Here is a 17,122-nt window from a genome sequence, read left to right on the forward strand (position 1 = left end):
AGAGTAAGTGATTAATACCTGGGGGAGCAAACAGCTGTGCATATCTCTCTATCAGTGTTATAGAGGGCGGACAATTTATGAGTTTAACCTGTATAGGCTTTATACAGAGTAAAACTCATTTATTTGGGGTTGGATCCCATTGGGAGCTGGGCGTCTGGGTGCTGGAGATAGGTAACCTGCTGAGTGGTTTTCAGTTAGTCTGCAGCTTTGGGGGGGTTGTTTAGACTTGGGTCTGTGTTGTAGCAGACTAGCGCATCTGGCTCAAGAAGGCAGAGTTCTGGAGTACCTGATGGAAAACGCTGACAGGGAAAACGGGCTCAGAGGTAGTTTCAGCACATCAGGTGACAGTTCCAAGGGGGTCTCAGTGACCGAACCCCTCACACACCCAACCTGCTAGAAGAAGACAGATAATCCAGAATAAAAGAGCTTCCTACCCTCTTTCAGCTAGCACCCAATTGTAATCAAAACCATTTTTGACAGATTGGTCAAGGGCTCAACTCCTCCCTCATCTCTAGTTTGTAAGCTGCAACCATTTGGCCACCTCCAAACTTTTAGAGCTGTGATTCTCAAACTTTTGTACTGTTGACCCCCTTCACACAACAAGCTCTGAGTGCGACCCTCCCCCCCCTTATAAATTAAAACACTTAATATATATATTTATATAAATAATTTTATATATATATTTTTAAATTAAATTATAAGTTAAATTATATATATATTTAACACTATCATAAAATCTGGAGATGAAGCGGGGTTTGGGGTGTAGGCTGACAGTTCACAACACCCCATGCAATAATCTCATGACCCCCTGAGGGGTCACGACCCCCAGTTTGAGAACCCCTGTTTTAGAGAGACTGCCTTTTCCATTTCCAAGAGGCCTGGCAGTGTATTACAACTGACAAGTGAGTCATGGAGGTTACAACATTGGGCTTCACCATCACTATACATCCATCCATCCCTCCCCTGTTCCTTGACACTCTTCAGGGACCCCTTTCATAAGAATATACTGAGTCAAGAATTACACTCCCTCTTTTCTTTAGGAGCAATAGAATGATGATGGTCAATGTGGCTTGCATGTTCTGTATCAACAAACAGGAAGGAGCAAGGTCCCCCTTCCTCTGTGCCAAAGTTAAAAAGTTATGGAACTCGTGTAGACCATCAGATTCAGATCTTAGGCATTTACCTTCCTGGATTCCAGAATGTCACAGCTGATATGGTCAGCAGGCACTTCTCCCAAGACTACAAATGGGAGCTGGATGCCCAGATCCTGCATGGGATATTCCAGAGATTGGGACTTCTATCGCTGGACCTATTCATCACTTCCAGCAACAGGTTGAACTAAGTCTATATTTTTTAAAGAGTAAAATGTTTGATGTATTTAAAAAACCCAGTATTTAAAAAACCCACTACCTGCTCTCCTTCCCCTCTGCTTTGGACTGTTCTGGTTGGCTGTTCAGATAGGGCAGCTTACCCGGCAGCCCAATATACCCTGGAAGTGCAACATGAGACTGTATAGAGCAAATGCACAGGCCAAATGAACACTGCTAACAGATAATCTCCGCTCAAGGCCTCCAGAGGCACATGCGCACCCAGTGGAACATCCATGGGGGGCACATCTTGAACCACAGTTACTGCATGAGGTGAGTAACCTTTTGTTTTAACTACCTGTATGATTAAAAATACTGGCTTTTTTTAAATACATCAAACATTTTACCCGTTAAAAATATAGACTTAGTTCAACCTGCCTGCTCTACTTCAGTGAAAAATCCATATTTCTTGTGGATTTTCTTTCATTTCCGGTTGCAGGGCTAGCAGAATGCACTCCAGTCTTCTTAGGAAGGTGGCATTCTCCAGTCTGAAATGTCAGAGTGGCTGTACTGGATATCAATAGGGCAGGACCACGTGGAGTAGTCTAATGATGCCAAATGAAGTACTTTGGTAAATTAAATTCAACTTTAAAAGCTACCTGGTAATAATTATCTTTATTTAAACATGGAATTCTTTTCCATAATGTGAAGCAAAGTGAATCGAGTGCAGTCACAATGGGCAAAATGACAGCTTTTCCCACCTCAATTACAACATAGCTCCTGTGATGATGTAAGGTAACATTCTGAATACTGTAGGTGCCGTGCTGCTGGTTTGAAAGTTAGTCTTCCTTCCTTCTCCACCCCAAGAAAAGTGTTTATTGCTCCAGGTGATTTGTGGTTTGGGTTTTTTTTTTTTTGTCTTCCTGATAGCATAAGAGTACAGGACCCCAGGCTATCCCCACATTAGGGTCCATTACTGAAATTGTTACCCAGAAGCCATTTAAACTACCTCAGTGGTATGAGATTGCTTACATAAATTTTACAGCTTTACTTTTGCTTCAGTGGGTAAAATATCTGTGTCTGATCCTTTGAGATAAAGAAACTTGTTTATGTCCAGAATTTAGGGTCCAACTTGATCTGTACGATAAGGAAAATAAGTTTAGTCCTCAAGAAGACACAAATTAAAGTTTAAAAAAAAATTGCATCAACTAATAGTTTTTTCTTTTGGCATTTTAGGTATATCCTTTATTTCCAGGAACTTTAACGCTAATGATTCATGACTTGTGTCTGACTTTCCCTGCTCCAGCTAAAGCTGAAATCTATGTATCTGATATACAAGAACTATATATTCGAGTTGTTGACAAGGTCTGTATTTTTTCAACAGCCAGAATTGTTGATTGTCTCAGAATGTCATCGGCTTTTGAGCTGGTTCTTAATGTAAGGCTGAGGTACTCATGGTGTGGTGGTTACAGCACTGGGCTGTGACTGGGGTTCTGTTTCCCTCTCTGCCACTGACCAGCTGTGTGACCTTGAACAGGTCACTTCACTTCTCTGTACCATTGTTTCCCCTCCCAAGCTTGCCTATTTAGATTGTAAGTACATCAGAGCAGAAGCCAATTCTTACTATGTATCTGCCTAGTCTGTAGCTCAATTGATCCATGATCAGTTGGTGCTTCTAGGCATTACCATAATACAAATGATTATGAATAAATACATGAATACTTCTGAAAAAATACTAATTCACGTTGTCTTGCTTTTCTGAGAGTTTGGGAGAGTGATTCTTGTACTAATATATTTTGTCAAGGTCATTTTCCATATGTCAGATAAACATTTTACTTGCACGTTTCAGTACATCTTACACAAAATGAAAAGTTTTGATATTTCTGGATGTTTGAATTATGCCCATGCCAGTTGAAACACCTGAATTCATTCATTTCACTTGACACTAATGATGCCTGGCAGTGAGGGCTGCTTAACGCTAGAGCCTCACGGTCCAGTCTTAAGTTTTTATTAGAGCATTAAAAGTTTTACACGTTACAATAAAAAGACATTTATGCCAATAAATAAGAATGATGATTAAAAATATCTTTTCAGGGAAAAAGTCAATGATTGTGAATATATATTGCAGGTGGAGATTGGGAAAACCGTTAAAGCTTATGTTAGAGTATTGGATGACTCGAGGAAACCTTTTCTGGCTAAATATTTCACCGTCATGGATTTAAAACTGAGGGCAGCATCGCAGATTGTGTCGCTGGTGTAAGTTGATTCATGGTGTTTTTTCATGAATTTAAAAGCAATTCCCTAATAGGGAGAAGAAGCAAAAGTAATATTGTGGAAGTATTTTCTTACTATTTGAATGAATTTGATGGGTAATGTTTTTAAAAAGGCCTCCATGCAGCCTTCATGTTATTACTCCCAATTAATTGCAGGCAGAAAAGTACACGTCGTTTTTTAAAAATTTTGTCTCGAAAGAAGTCTCTCTCTGTGGGGCCTGGCTATACTTAAGGTCCAAATTCAGCTAGGGTGTGAGCATTTATTTAATTCCCATTCACTTTTCAGCTTCAGGGCCTTAGTCGTACACAAAAGCACTTCATTAAATTCTGAGCATCGCATGAGCAGAGAATGTGGTGAAGTGAATGAATGCCTGCCTGGAGATCAGTATGAGAGTATCCAACTCATTGTATTGTGTTTGTTACTGAGTCTTTAGAAATGACAGAGTGGTATCATCATATCATCTAGAAGCCCTTTATATTTTCTAACTTGGAAATAGCAGTTCTTAAACCTTCATCTATCAGTGGAAACAGAAGCTTTCTGTACTCTGACTACAGAGTAGCAGCCGTGTTAGTCTGTATTTGCAAAAAGAAAAGGAGTACTTGTGGCACCTTAGAGACTAACAAATTTATTAGAGCATAAGCTTTCGTGAGCTACAGCTCACTTCATCGGATGCATTTGGTGGAAAAAACAGAGGAGAGATTTATATACACACACAGAGAACATGAAACAATGGGTTTATCATACACACTGTAAGGAGAGTGATCACTTAAGATAAGCCATCACCAACAGCAGGGGTGGGAAGGAGGAAAACCTTTCATGGTGACAAGCAGGTAGGCTAATTCCAGCAGTTAACAAGAATATCAGAGGAACAGTGGGGGGTGGGGTGGGAGGGAGAAATACCATGGGGAAATAGTTTTACTTTGTGTAATAACTCATCCATTCCCAGTCTCTATTCAAGCCTAAGTTAATTGTATCCAGTTTGCAAATTAATTCCAATTCAGCAGTCTCTCGTTGGAGTCTGTTTTTGAAGCTTTTTTGTTGAAGTATAGCCACTCTTAGGTCTGTGATCGAGTGACCAGAGAGATTGAAGTGTTCTCCAACTGGTTTTTGAATGTTATAATTCTTGACGTCTGATTTGTGTCCATTCATTCTTTTACGTAGAGACTGTCCAGTTTGGCCAATGTACATGGCAGAGGGGCATTGCTGGCACATGATGGCATATATCACATTGGTAGATGCGCAGGTGAACGAGCCTCTGATAGTGTGGCTGATGTGATTAGGCCTTATGATGGTATCCCCTGAATAGATATGTGGACAGAGTTGGCAACGGGCTTTGTTGCAAGGATAGGTTCCTGGGTTAGTGGTTCTGTTGTGTGGTGTGTGGTTGCTGGTGAGTATTTGCTTCAGATTGGGGGGCTGTCTGTAAGCAAGGACTGGTCTGTCTCCCAAGATCTGAGAGAGCGATGGCTCGTCCTTCAGGATAGGTTGTAGATCCTTGATGATGCGTTGGAGGGGTTTTAGTTGGGGGCTGAAGGTGATGGCTAGTGGCGTTCTGTTGTTTTCTTTGTTGGGCCTGTCCTGTAGTAGGTGACTTCTGGGTACTCTTCTGGCTCTGTCAATCTGTTTCTTCACTTCAGCAGGTGGGTACTGTAGTTGTAGGAATGCATGATAGAGATCTTGTAGGTGTTTGTCTCTGTCTGAGGGGTTGGAGCAAATGCGGTTATATCGTAGCGCTTGGCTGTAGACAATGGATCGAGTGGTATGATCTGGATGAAAGCTAGAGGCATGTAGGTAGGAATAGCGGTCAGTAGGTTTCCGATATAGGGTGGTGTTTATGTGACCATCGCTTATTAGCACCGTAGTGTCCAGGAAGTGGATCTCTTGTCTGGACTGGTCCAGGCTGAGGTTGATGGTGGGATGGAAATTGTTGAAATCATGGTGGAATTCCTCAAGAGCTTCTTTTCCATGGGTCCAGATGATGAAGATGTCATCAATGTAGCGCAAGTAGAGTAGGGGCATTAGGGAACGAGAGCTGAGGAAGCGTTGTTCTAAGTCAGCCATAAAAATGTTGGCATACTGTGGGGCCATGCAGGTACCCATCGCAGTGCCGCTGATTTGAAGGTATACATTGTCACCAAATGTGAAATAGTTATGGGTCAGGACAAAGTCACAAAGTTCTGCCACCAGGTTAGCCGTGACAGTATCGGGGATACTGTTCCTGATGGCTTGTAGTCCATCTTTGTGTGGAATGTTGGTGTAGAGGGCTTCTACATCCATAGTGGCTAGGATGGTGTTTTTAGGAAGATCACCAATGGACTGTAGTTTCCTCAGGAAATCGGTGGTGTCTCGAAGATAGCTGGGAGTGCTGGTAACGAAGGGCCTGAGGAGGGAGTCTACATAGCCAGACAATCCTGCTGTCAGGGTGCCAATGCCTGAGATGATGGGGCGTCCAGGATTTCCAGGTTTATGGATCTTGGGTAGCAGATAGAATACCCCAGGTCCTGGCTCCAGGGGTGTGTCTGTGCGGATTTGTTCTTGTGCTTTTTCAGGGAGTTTCTTGAGCAAATGCTGTAGTTTCTTTTGGTAACTCTCAGTGGGATCAGAGGGTAATGGCTTGTAGAAAGTGGTGTTGGAGAGCTGCCTAGTAGCCTCTTGTTCATACTCTGACCTATTCATGATGACGACAGCACCTCCTTTGTCAGCCTTTTTGATTATGATGTCAGAGTTGTTTCTGAGGCTGTGGATGGCATTGTGTTCTGCATGGCTGAGGTTATGGGGTAAGCGATGCTGCTTTTCCACAATTTCAGCTCGTGCACGTCGGCGGAAGCAGTCTATGTAGAAATCCAGGCTGCTGTTTCGACCTTCAGGAGGAGTCCACCTAGAATCCTTCTTTTTGTAGTGTTGGCAGGAAGGTCTCTGTGGGTTAATATGTTGGTCAGAGGTGTGTTGGAAATATTCCTTGAGTCTGAGACGTCGAAAATACGATTCTAGGTCACCACAGAACTGTATCATGTTCGTGGGGGTGGAGGGGCAAAAGGAGAGGCCCCGAGATAGGACAGATTCTTCCGCTGGGCTAAGAGTATAGTTGGATAGATTAACAATATTGCTGGGTGGGTTACGGGAACCATTGTTGTGGCCCCTTGTGGCATATAGTAGTTTAGATAGCTTAGTGTCTTTTTTCTTTTGTAGAGAATCAAAGTGTGTTTTGTAAATGGCTTGTCTAGTTTTTGTAAAGTCCAGCCACGAGGAAGTTTGTGTGGAAGACACCCCTGGAGCCAGGACCTGGGGTATTCTATCTGCTACCCAAGATCCATAAACCTGGAAATCCTGGACGCCCCATCATCTCAGGCATTGGCACCCTGACAGCAGGATTGTCTGGCTATGTAGACTCCCTCCTCAGGCCCTTCGTTACCAGCACTCCCAGCTATCTTCGAGACACCACCGATTTCCTGAGGAAACTACAGTCCATTGGTGATCTTCCTAAAAACACCATCCTAGCCACTATGGATGTAGAAGCCCTCTACACCAACATTCCACACAAAGATGGACTACAAGCCATCAGGAACAGTATCCCCGATACTGTCACGGCTAACCTGGTGGCAGAACTTTGTGACTTTGTCCTGACCCATAACTATTTCACATTTGGTGACAATGTATACCTTCAAATCAGCGGCACTGCGATGGGTACCCGCATGGCCCCACAGTATGCCAACATTTTTATGGCTGACTTAGAACAACGCTTCCTCAGCTCTCGTTCCCTAATGCCCCTACTCTACTTGCGCTACATTGATGACATCTTCATCATCTGGACCCATGGAAAAGAAGCTCTTGAGGAATTCCACCATGATTTCAACAATTTCCATCCCACCATCAACCTCAGCCTGGACCAGTCCAGACAAGAGATCCACTTCCTGGACACTACGGTGCTAATAAGCGATGGTCACATAAACACCACCCTATATCGGAAACCTACTGACCGCTATTCCTACCTACATGCCTCTAGCTTTCATCCAGATCATACCACTCGATCCATTGTCTACAGCCAAGCGCTACGATATAACCGCATTTGCTCCAACCCCTCAGACAGAGACAAACACCTACAAGATCTCTATCATGCATTCCTACAACTACAGTACCCACCTGCTGAAGTGAAGAAACAGATTGACAGAGCCAGAAGAGTACCCAGAAGTCACCTACTACAGGACAGGCCCAACAAAGAAAACAACAGAACGCCACTAGCCATCACCTTCAGCCCCCAACTAAAACCCCTCCAACGCATCATCAAGGATCTACAACCTATCCTGAAGGACGAGCCATCGCTCTCTCAGATCTTGGGAGACAGACCAGTCCTTGCTTACAGACAGCCCCCCAATCTGAAGCAAATACTCACCAGCAACCACACACCACACAACAGAACCACTAACCCAGGAACCTATCCTTGCAACAAAGCCCGTTGCCAACTCTGTCCACATATCTATTCAGGGGATACCATCATAAGGCCTAATCACATCAGCCACACTATCAGAGGCTCCTTCACCTGCGCATCTACCAATGTGATATATGCCATCATGTGCCAGCAATGCCCCTCTGCCATGTACATTGGCCAAACTGGACAGTCTCTACGTAAAAGAATGAATGGACACAAATCAGACGTCAAGAATTATAACATTCAAAAACCAGTTGGAGAACACTTCAATCTCTCTGGTCACTCGATCACAGACCTAAGAGTGGCTATACTTCAACAAAAAAGCTTCAAAAACAGACTCCAACGAGAGACCGCTGAATTGGAATTAATTTGCAAACTGGATACAATTAACTTAGGCTTGAATAGAGACTGGGAATGGATGAGTCATTACACAAAGTAAAACTATTTCCCCATGGTATTTCTCCCTCCCACCCCACCCCCCACTGTTCCTCTGATATTCTTGTTAACTGCTGGAATTAGCCTACCTGCTTGTCACCATGAAAGGTTTTCCTCCTTCCCCCCCCTGCTGTTGGTGATGGCTTATCTTAAGTGATCACTCTCCTTACAGTGTGTATGATAAACCCATTGTTTCATGTTCTCTGTGTGTGTATATAAATCTCTCCTCTGTTTTTTCCACCAAATGCATCCGATGAAGTGAGCTGTAGCTCACGAAAGCTTATGCTCTAATAAATTTGTTAGTCTCTAAGGTGCCACAAGTACTCCTTTTCTCTTTGTACTCTGACTAGTTAGGGTTCAGGCATCAGTGTTGTATCCTATACGTGTGCTGTGCTATCAGTGTTTCATCCTGGATGTAAAGGTACTCCAGCTTCAGGCAGTTAAGAAGTCAATATTCCTGCTGCTCCATACTGAACTGAGATCCCTATGTATTATTCTGCTTAGGACTTTGTCGCTTAAAACTTCTTGAGATGATAAATGAACCCCTTGTACCCTAAGTCACCCTTCTATTAATGTAATTCCTTCAGTGACCTCTCTAATTTAATGTATTTTCTTTTGCTGCAGTCCTCTCGATGAAGTTCTTGATGACCATACTGCTGCTTTTCTAGTTCACGGCACAGTCATAGGTCAAACCAGCCTTACAGCCACAGTCGCTGATAAAAATGGACAAGAAATCAATTCTGCTCCCCAACAGATTGAAGTAAATAACTTCATTTCTAATTGTATGTTATCTGAAATGCATGTTATGTTGGGGCCGGAGTGGTATGAAAACACCAATTTGGCACTGTCAAGGCTTATTCCCCACTCTGGCACTTACTGCAGAAGGTGGGGGCCCGCAAGGATTCTAAAAATTAATACTGGCCACTCCAGGCTTGTATTAAACTCCCAAGGTTACAGCTTTTTTCTGACCTTGGATGGGTAGATGTTGCCACCCCCCAAGTGCAGAAAAGCCCTTTGAGAACCGAGGAAGGCACACTTGGGAATTCCTCCAACCCTCAGGCCCTTTCAACCTCCCTTCCCCCCCTCCCCCAGAAGAACTGAGAAAGAAAACAAAGGAAATCAGCTGTTGCCACCAGCTAATTAAACCAGATACACACAAACCTCTTAGGACACAAAAATCCAATCCTGTTCTTAAAAAAAAGGTAAATTTTATTAAAAACAGAGAGAAAATACATTTGGAACTTATGCTTTTTGCTAGATTTAAAAAAAAAAATTACAAGGATTAAGCATCAAGGTAGCTCTCTTTAGGTCCAGCTTAAAGGTTACAAGCAAAACAGAAGCACCTGGGGTTAGCACAGAGGAGTCCACAAGCCATAAAGAAATAAAAGAGAGAAACCTAATCGCATTTTCCTAGACATTGCTTGATCTACTTACATATCTGGGGTTTCAAATCAGTAGTTTTTAGGTATGATCTGGTGATTTTTTTTCATACCTGGCCTGAAGCTTTTTACAGCATAGTTCCAGCCCTGTCTCTGCTCTCTGGGAGAACAACAGAAACACAAAGGGGAAGGTATTTTTTTTCCCCCAGTTTTAAAAAGTTCTAGCCTTCCCATTGGCCCTTTTGGTCAGATGCCCACTCCCTTCCTTTTACCTATGCAGGGAGACTTTTTAACCCTTTACAGGTAAAGCAAGTAGAGAACAACTACCAAGAGGGATTTTTAGCTAACTGGTTGGCTGGGTGTCCATAAAAGGGAGCAACCCTCCCCCCGCCCACCCGCTTTCATTTATATCAGGCACAATCTGCATTTTTTTCCCCTGTAAAATACCTGAGAAAAATATTTTTGTTTTCAAAATGTGTCCAAACACTACTCTCCTACAGCATTCGAGAAGTGTAGTAGTACTTCTCTGCAAACATTGCTAAGGTCCTGGGGTTAACAGCACTTTCTAGAGGCTTAGCTTGCTCAGGCTAAGCAAGTTGCCACACACACCTATATATGCCGTTCGAAGGCATAATTTATGTAAATCAGATAGTGGTGAGAACACAAATCTTTGTGCTTTCATTTCTAGGTTTTTCCTCCATTTAGGCTACTGCCGAGAAAAGTTACTCTGATCGTAGGAGCAGTGATTCAGGTGAGGTATTTTGAGATTTGTTCCACTGTAATTCCTGTTTGAGAAGTCGTTCTAATACATTATTAGAGAAGTGCTAACTGCTTTGCTTCCATGATACTATCGTAATTTTTTGTTGGGTGTGTTTTTTTTTTTTGATGGATGTTGATATTTAGCTTGGTAACATAGCTACATTCATACCAGAACTCCTCTCTAGCACAGAGGCCAGTTGAATATCTTCACACTTGACCACTTTTCTGTTCTAGCATGTAGTCAGAACAATGTTTCAGTATTTCTCACTTGAATGAAAAGCCAGCCCTCCCAGGATGAGTTGTGATGTTCAGTAAACCTGTCACCAATATAAAACTGACAGCTGTGGGCTAAGTACACAAAGCAAGGCACAGAGCAGAGTCACTCCACCTGTGAGGAATACAGGGAGGCAGAATTGCTCCTTAAAATCCCTGGCATGGGGATGCAGCATGCGTGCTGCAACAACCCTTTAAGTGTTTAGCTTCTTGTCCCCATGCACTGGTCCTCCTCCATGTGCTGGTGTGTGGGGTAGATGGGGGTCTGGGTGCTGCTGGGGGAGTAGAGATACCCACCCATTTGTCCTTGTGTAGTCTGTGCAAAAAAAGGAAGCTACAAGTAGCCTCCCCCTCTATTGTGCACCCTGGCCCTGTGCAAATGTTAACTAGAGCAGAGCTATGATAAATGCAAACTATTGATGAGCATTGGTCTCTGTGTAACTACAGATTACTTCAGAAGGAGGCCCTCAACCTCAGTCCAACATAATTTTCTCCATCAGTGACGAGAGAATTGCATCAGTGAACAGCACTGGCCTTGTAAGAGGAGAGGCAGTTGGAAATGGGACAGTAACTGGAGTGGTTCAAGCTGTTGATGCAGAGACTGGGCAAATCGTGGTGGTGTCGCAGGTAACACTTTATCATCTCATGTGTCACAGAACCAGTTAATGTTAATCTTGGTTTAGTGCATGGACTGTGTCCAAAATCAAAAATAAAATCTTATTACAATAACTTTACAGGTTCCATTGGGATAAAAATAGCGATTTCTCACTCCCCAGATTGTGATTTAGTGCATTCACTTTGGAACATGAGAAATATCTTCAATATATCCTTAAATTGTGCATCTCACCACCTGAAAGTTCAGTTCTGCACAAAACCCAGGGCGATCTCATGACATTTGACATCTGTAAGCTTGGCTGGTAAAACTGCCAAAAGAATCTGTCCAGACCGGTCCTGCCACAGTAACAAAGGTCGAGACTGCTGATACCTAGAAGTTACCTCATGGTTGCCTGGAAGGGTTTGTTTTTTTTTTTTCCCCCCCCTTGATGTCCATGGCTTCCTTAGATAACAGGTCACCTTCTGAAGTATCTCAGTCAGCTGCTAAGTTTGTGGGGGAGTGAAGCAAGGCCAGAGTTAGTCCTCTGCTGTAGTCTGTGCCATGCCGCCCGGTACAGGCCATGAAACCCAGGAACTGCTCCTGTTGGTGCCAGTAGTGAGGGCAGTGGCTAAGCCTGGAGGTGGGTACAGGCAGACGGGTAGAGGCCTGCTTCTAAAGCAGAAAAAGTGCAATGTTCTCTAGGGTGTTGCACATGAGGCTCATAGCTCTTTGTCTTTGTGTTTGCCTGAGGTAGGGTTCAGGCAACTACTGCACAGTGAAGCCCTTTGGCCTTAATGGGGGGCACAGGGAGATTCCCAGATGAGACAAGCAATGGAGACAGATCAGAATTTTGTTAAAGGATTTGCTGTGTCTGTAACTCAGGGACAGCAATGACTGCCTGTGGCTTCTGCAAGGGAGCAGATTGAACTAGGAAACCAAATCTCCTACCTTCTGACCACCAGGTCTGGTCCTGTCCCCACAACTATACTTCAGCGACAAAACTCTGGGAAAGACAGGAGATACAAAGAAGAGAAATCACCAAGTTTCACATCTATCTACCTCTCATTCTTACTCTTTCCTGTTCTCGTTCTCCATTCCACCCTTCTCCCCTTAGTTCTCTTCTTCCTATGTTTCCATTTTGTGATTGGGTGGCTCCTTTTCCGTCTTGCACTGTTACGCTCCCCATTTGGGATCACTCACTTATTTTCCTCCTGGAGACCCCATCTTCTCCTTCTTGGTCCTGCTAGTCATCAACTCTGTAGTCTTGAGCAAAGACTATTTTTTAAGTAGTGCTGTAGACAAGCATAGCACCATACAGACACGTTGGAAGACATGGCCTCTTCCCCTGGTGGTTTACAATCTATCTTGCTGTCAGATTGACAATCATACTGAATTATGCCAATGTCTATATTGGTCTTCTGCTATAGACACATCCTCTACAAATTAGACTTCAGTACAGTAGGTAAGTAAACCCATTCCATATTTTATCTAAGACAGAATTAAACAGCAATCTCCGGACCACGTCCATTTAAAACACCACTCCATTCTCATCTGGGTGCCTTTTAAATTAAGCACCAATTAATATGTATGTGTGACTTTGTTTTTCCCCTTCTGCCATAGTGGTTTTTTCAGTCTGAGAATGTAAATCCTCTCATGTTGTTAGGACTTTACTCAGCTGGATTTTGATGTGTCCTTTTATGGAAAAGCGTTCTGTAGTGAGTTGACTTTGCTTTGACATTGGATTTATAGTGTATTGATTTATATCAAGTCTGTGATTTCATCTGTTGTGTCAGAGGATTTCAGTTAAACTGCAAGGATTTTTTTTCCTTCAGTTTTTTTTCTGCAAATTTGTTTGTTGTTTTTTACAGGGAGAATAAAAGAAAACAACCAAGTCATAGCAGTTCATTACAGTGTGTGGCGGGGGAGGGGAAGCAGTTGGTTTGTTTTCACACTTCCATTTTAATCAGGATCACACAAACAAAAAAATCTACAAAATGAATCATTTTTATTTCTTATAGGAAAGAGACATTTCTGTCATGCTGTCTTTTTAAAAAAAACATTGTATTCTTTTAAACTTTAACACTTGGTGCGAGAGGTTTTGAAGACACACATGCCAGTGAAACCCACTTGTTATGGGGAGAAGCGTAATCCCTTTGTCTCCAACTGCATCATAAAACCAGGTGTTTTAAAGCTTGTTATCTCTGCTTGAAGTCAGTGGTTCCAGTTGTTCAGGTAACAAGATCAGTTCCCCGGACAAAGATCCTGGCTGTGTCTGTCAGTGCCCACTGCCTCCCATTTGTTTGTACCTTAGGCTGCTCCAATCCCAGCCTTGCAATTTTGAGGCAACTGGGGTGGATCCAGTGCAGCTGTTCATTACAAAGGCCCTGATCCTGCACTGAGCTTTGAGCAGACAGAAGGCTCTGCTGTGTGAACCTCAGGGTAGCCTATGGTAATCAAGGGCAAGCCTGAAATCCCTGCTTTGATATGTATAGGTTGGGAACTTGTCATCTAGCTAATACTAAAAATCTAGTTCACGGTTGTCATTAAATGAAATGGTCTGCCTCTTACAGAGCTTTTTTTTCTTTTTAGGATAAAGTGGAAGTTGAAATAGTACTGCTTGTGGCTATTAGAATCCGTGCACCCATTACACGAATGAAAACGGGTACACAGGTTAGCTGAATTACACTTACAGTTCTTTCTCTCCTACTCTTTTTTTGTTTGTTTATTTTGATATTTAATTTTCAAAGGAAATGTGCTAATGAGGTTTACAAAGAAAAGGTTATTAGTTTAGTTGAAAAGCATTTTCACATCAGCCAGCCAAAGTTCTAAGCTTGATCTGGTAGAATAAAACATTAACTCATGATTTTTTAAATTAATTAAATGGTGATGCAAACCTTCATTCTCTTCTCTGTGTTATTCTGGGCATCTTTCTATTTAACCTAATTAGACACTATTTATTTGTGCCACAATAAAGCATATGCTCTTACACCAGGGGTGGGCAAACTACGGCTATGGGGCCACATCTGGCCCTCAAGACATTTTAGTCCAGCCCTCGAGCTCCCGCCAGGGAGCGGGGTTGAGGTCTTGTCCCACTCTGCGTGACTCCCGGAAGCAGCGGCATGTCCCGCCTCTGGATCCTATGCGTAGGGGCAGCCAGGGGCTCCACACACTGTCCACGACCCAAGTGCTGCCACCGCAGCTCCCATTGGCTGGGAACTGCAGCCAATGGGAGTTGCTGGGGCGGCGCCTGCAGACACAGCAGTGCACAGAGCCGCCTGGCTGCACGTCCACGTAGGAGCCGGAGGGAGCACATGCCACTGTTTCTGGGAGCTGCTTGAGGTAAGTGCTACCCGGAATCTGCCCCCTGACTCCCTCCCGCGCCCCAACCCCCTGCCCCAGCCCTGATCCCCCTCCCACCCTCCGAACCCCTCAGTCCCAGCCTGGAGCATACTCTTGCACCCCCCAACCCCTCATCCCCAGCCCCACCCCAGAGCCCACACCCCCCAGCTGGAGCCCTCATGCCCTTCCACACCCCAGCTCCCAATTTCGTGAGCATGTATGGCCCGCCATACAATTTCCATACGCAGCCAAAAAGTTTGCCCACCCCTGTCTTACACTCATGCTTCTTCATCTTTAATGGTAGCTGCTCCTTTAAGACAGTGTTTCTCCAACCACAAGGAGACTCTGACCTCTGTCAAGAGAGGATAATACAAAAAGGGTGCAAACAGGAAGAAAAGGAATGCTATTTCTGTTCTTGCTTTGGACTTGCTAGAGCCAGAACTCAATGTAGAACCAAATATGAGCAATCTGCCATGTTGGCATGACCACCAGGGAATCTTTTCATTTGGAGATGGGTTGTCCGGTCTATTCTCCTTTCAGGAAAATATGTAGTATGTCCACTAAGTCCAGACTGGCTCTAGTATTTCAAAATATGGGACCTCAACCAATTGCTTTGAGAGACTATTTCAATCTTCGTCATGTCTCTGTTAGGAAGCTGTTTCCGATATTTAATCTAAATCGTTTCTTAATTTCATCCCATAAAGCCTAGTTACGTACTTGTACCAGGCTAAATAATTATTCTCCTTGCTTGGTATTTTCACCTTTTGGAATTTTATTATATGTATATCATGTTGTCACAAACTGTGGGCATAGAGGAAGGAGCGGGTTGGAGCAAACAGCCAATCAGCAAAGAGGAGAGCATGCCTAGTGAAAACAGTAGCGAATGTAAGAATGTATAAGATGTTTCTGTTGTTAAGGGGGCCACATAGGATGAGTGACTCCTCCATATGACCAGCTGCTGAGGCTTCTGATGAAATGAATCAGCACTTGGTTGTGGTAGAGCCTCTTACCAAAGGGAATGGTTTAAAGTTTTTTAATGCAAAAAGATACTGTCATTGTGAGATTCCTGTACATGATATCACTTTAAAGGTGCACTTAGTAACCCAATATTTTTAAAAAGTATTATTACTTGAATAATAAACCTCTTCAGGTTTCAGAGTGGCAGCCGTGTTGGTCTGTATCTGCAAAAAGAAAAGGAGTATTTGTAGCACCTTAAAGACTGACAAATTTATTTGAGCTGTAGCTCACAAAAGCTTATGCTCAGATAAATTGGTTAGTCTCTAAGGTGCCCAAGTACTCCTTTTCTTTTTGCGGAAACCTCTTCAGTTGGCTTGGGAATTTTGTGTTGAGTTACTGTGTTCCTTCCTTACTTGTGTAACTAATTTCTGTCCCAAAGTTGCACCTTTTTCAAGCAAAGCTCCATTTTTGTCTGCTTTCAGATGCCAGTTTATGTGATGGGCATCACCAGTAATCAGACCCCTTTCTCGTTTGGCAATGCGTTGCCAGGATTAACGTTTCACTGGTCTGTCACCAAGAGGGATATCCTGGACATCAAGACAAGACACAGTGAGGTAAATTCTACTGTGGGCTCAGAAATGGATGGGAGGGAGGGAGGGAGTGTGTGTGTGAGAGAAAGAGAGAGAGAGAGAGAGAGCAAGCATGCCCCTTTTTTTGTAATGCTTAAACTTCCCCAGGATGGGAATTGAGGAGATCCACTGCCTCCATTTGCTCAAGAGGAGGGTATCCACATCAGGGATAAAGATGGAATTTCTTTCTTGTCAACTCCAAGTATTTCCTTGAACCAGTTAATGAGTATTTCCTATTTCAGGCTTCTCTTCAGCTTCCAGCAAAATATAATTTTGCTATGGATGTTTATGGCAGAGCGAAGGGAAGAACAGGGCTGAAGGTCATTGTGAAAGCCCTTGATCCTAATGCTGAACAGTTTCGCAGCCTGGAAGGAGAGCTGTCAGATGAAATCCAAATTCAGGTAAAATGTTCTGGTCAGCTTGTCTCATTTTAAACAAGAAACTACAGTATTAATCAATATTACAGGTCTGAATTAAATACGTTAGAGCAAGGAATGCAGATGTAAAGATGCACTTCCAGTCTAAGCCCCCACTAGATATCGGTGCATAGGTGGCATCTCCCACTATTAAAAGAGAAGATACCCATCTATTAATTTGGTGTTAAGTGTTGAGCATTCCTTCCCTGATGGTGTCTGAATTAATTTTGTTGAATTTTCTTTTTAGATGGGACAGTACTGGAAGTGCCTTTTGATTGGCTGTGGTATTAAGAAAAAGTAGCCTTTAACATGCTATGGCAAGTGGCTCTTTCA

The 17,122-nt window shown here is 43.3% G+C and overlaps 1 protein-coding gene across 2 annotated transcripts in view; it reads left to right on the top strand.

Annotated features, from left to right (window-relative positions):
• The window catches only part of NUP210 (nucleoporin 210), a 115,141-nt gene that overhangs the window by 70,014 nt on the left and 28,005 nt on the right, over nucleotides 1–17,122 (top strand). For both annotated transcript variants that reach the window (XM_043518498.1, XM_038410021.2), the window contains exons 21-28: nucleotides 2,544–2,672; nucleotides 3,436–3,563; nucleotides 9,067–9,202; nucleotides 10,510–10,572; nucleotides 11,301–11,480; nucleotides 14,038–14,118; nucleotides 16,227–16,358; nucleotides 16,616–16,774. In XM_043518498.1, coding sequence (XP_043374433.1) covers nucleotides 2,544–2,672; nucleotides 3,436–3,563; nucleotides 9,067–9,202; nucleotides 10,510–10,572; nucleotides 11,301–11,480; nucleotides 14,038–14,118; nucleotides 16,227–16,358; nucleotides 16,616–16,774 — 1,008 coding nt within the window. The remainder of the gene's footprint in view (nucleotides 1–2,543; nucleotides 2,673–3,435; nucleotides 3,564–9,066; nucleotides 9,203–10,509; nucleotides 10,573–11,300; nucleotides 11,481–14,037; nucleotides 14,119–16,226; nucleotides 16,359–16,615; nucleotides 16,775–17,122) is intronic.

This window comes from Dermochelys coriacea, chromosome 7 (assembly GCF_009764565.3).
Source record: "Dermochelys coriacea isolate rDerCor1 chromosome 7, rDerCor1.pri.v4, whole genome shotgun sequence".
Taxonomy (NCBI): domain Eukaryota; kingdom Metazoa; phylum Chordata; order Testudines; family Dermochelyidae; genus Dermochelys; species Dermochelys coriacea.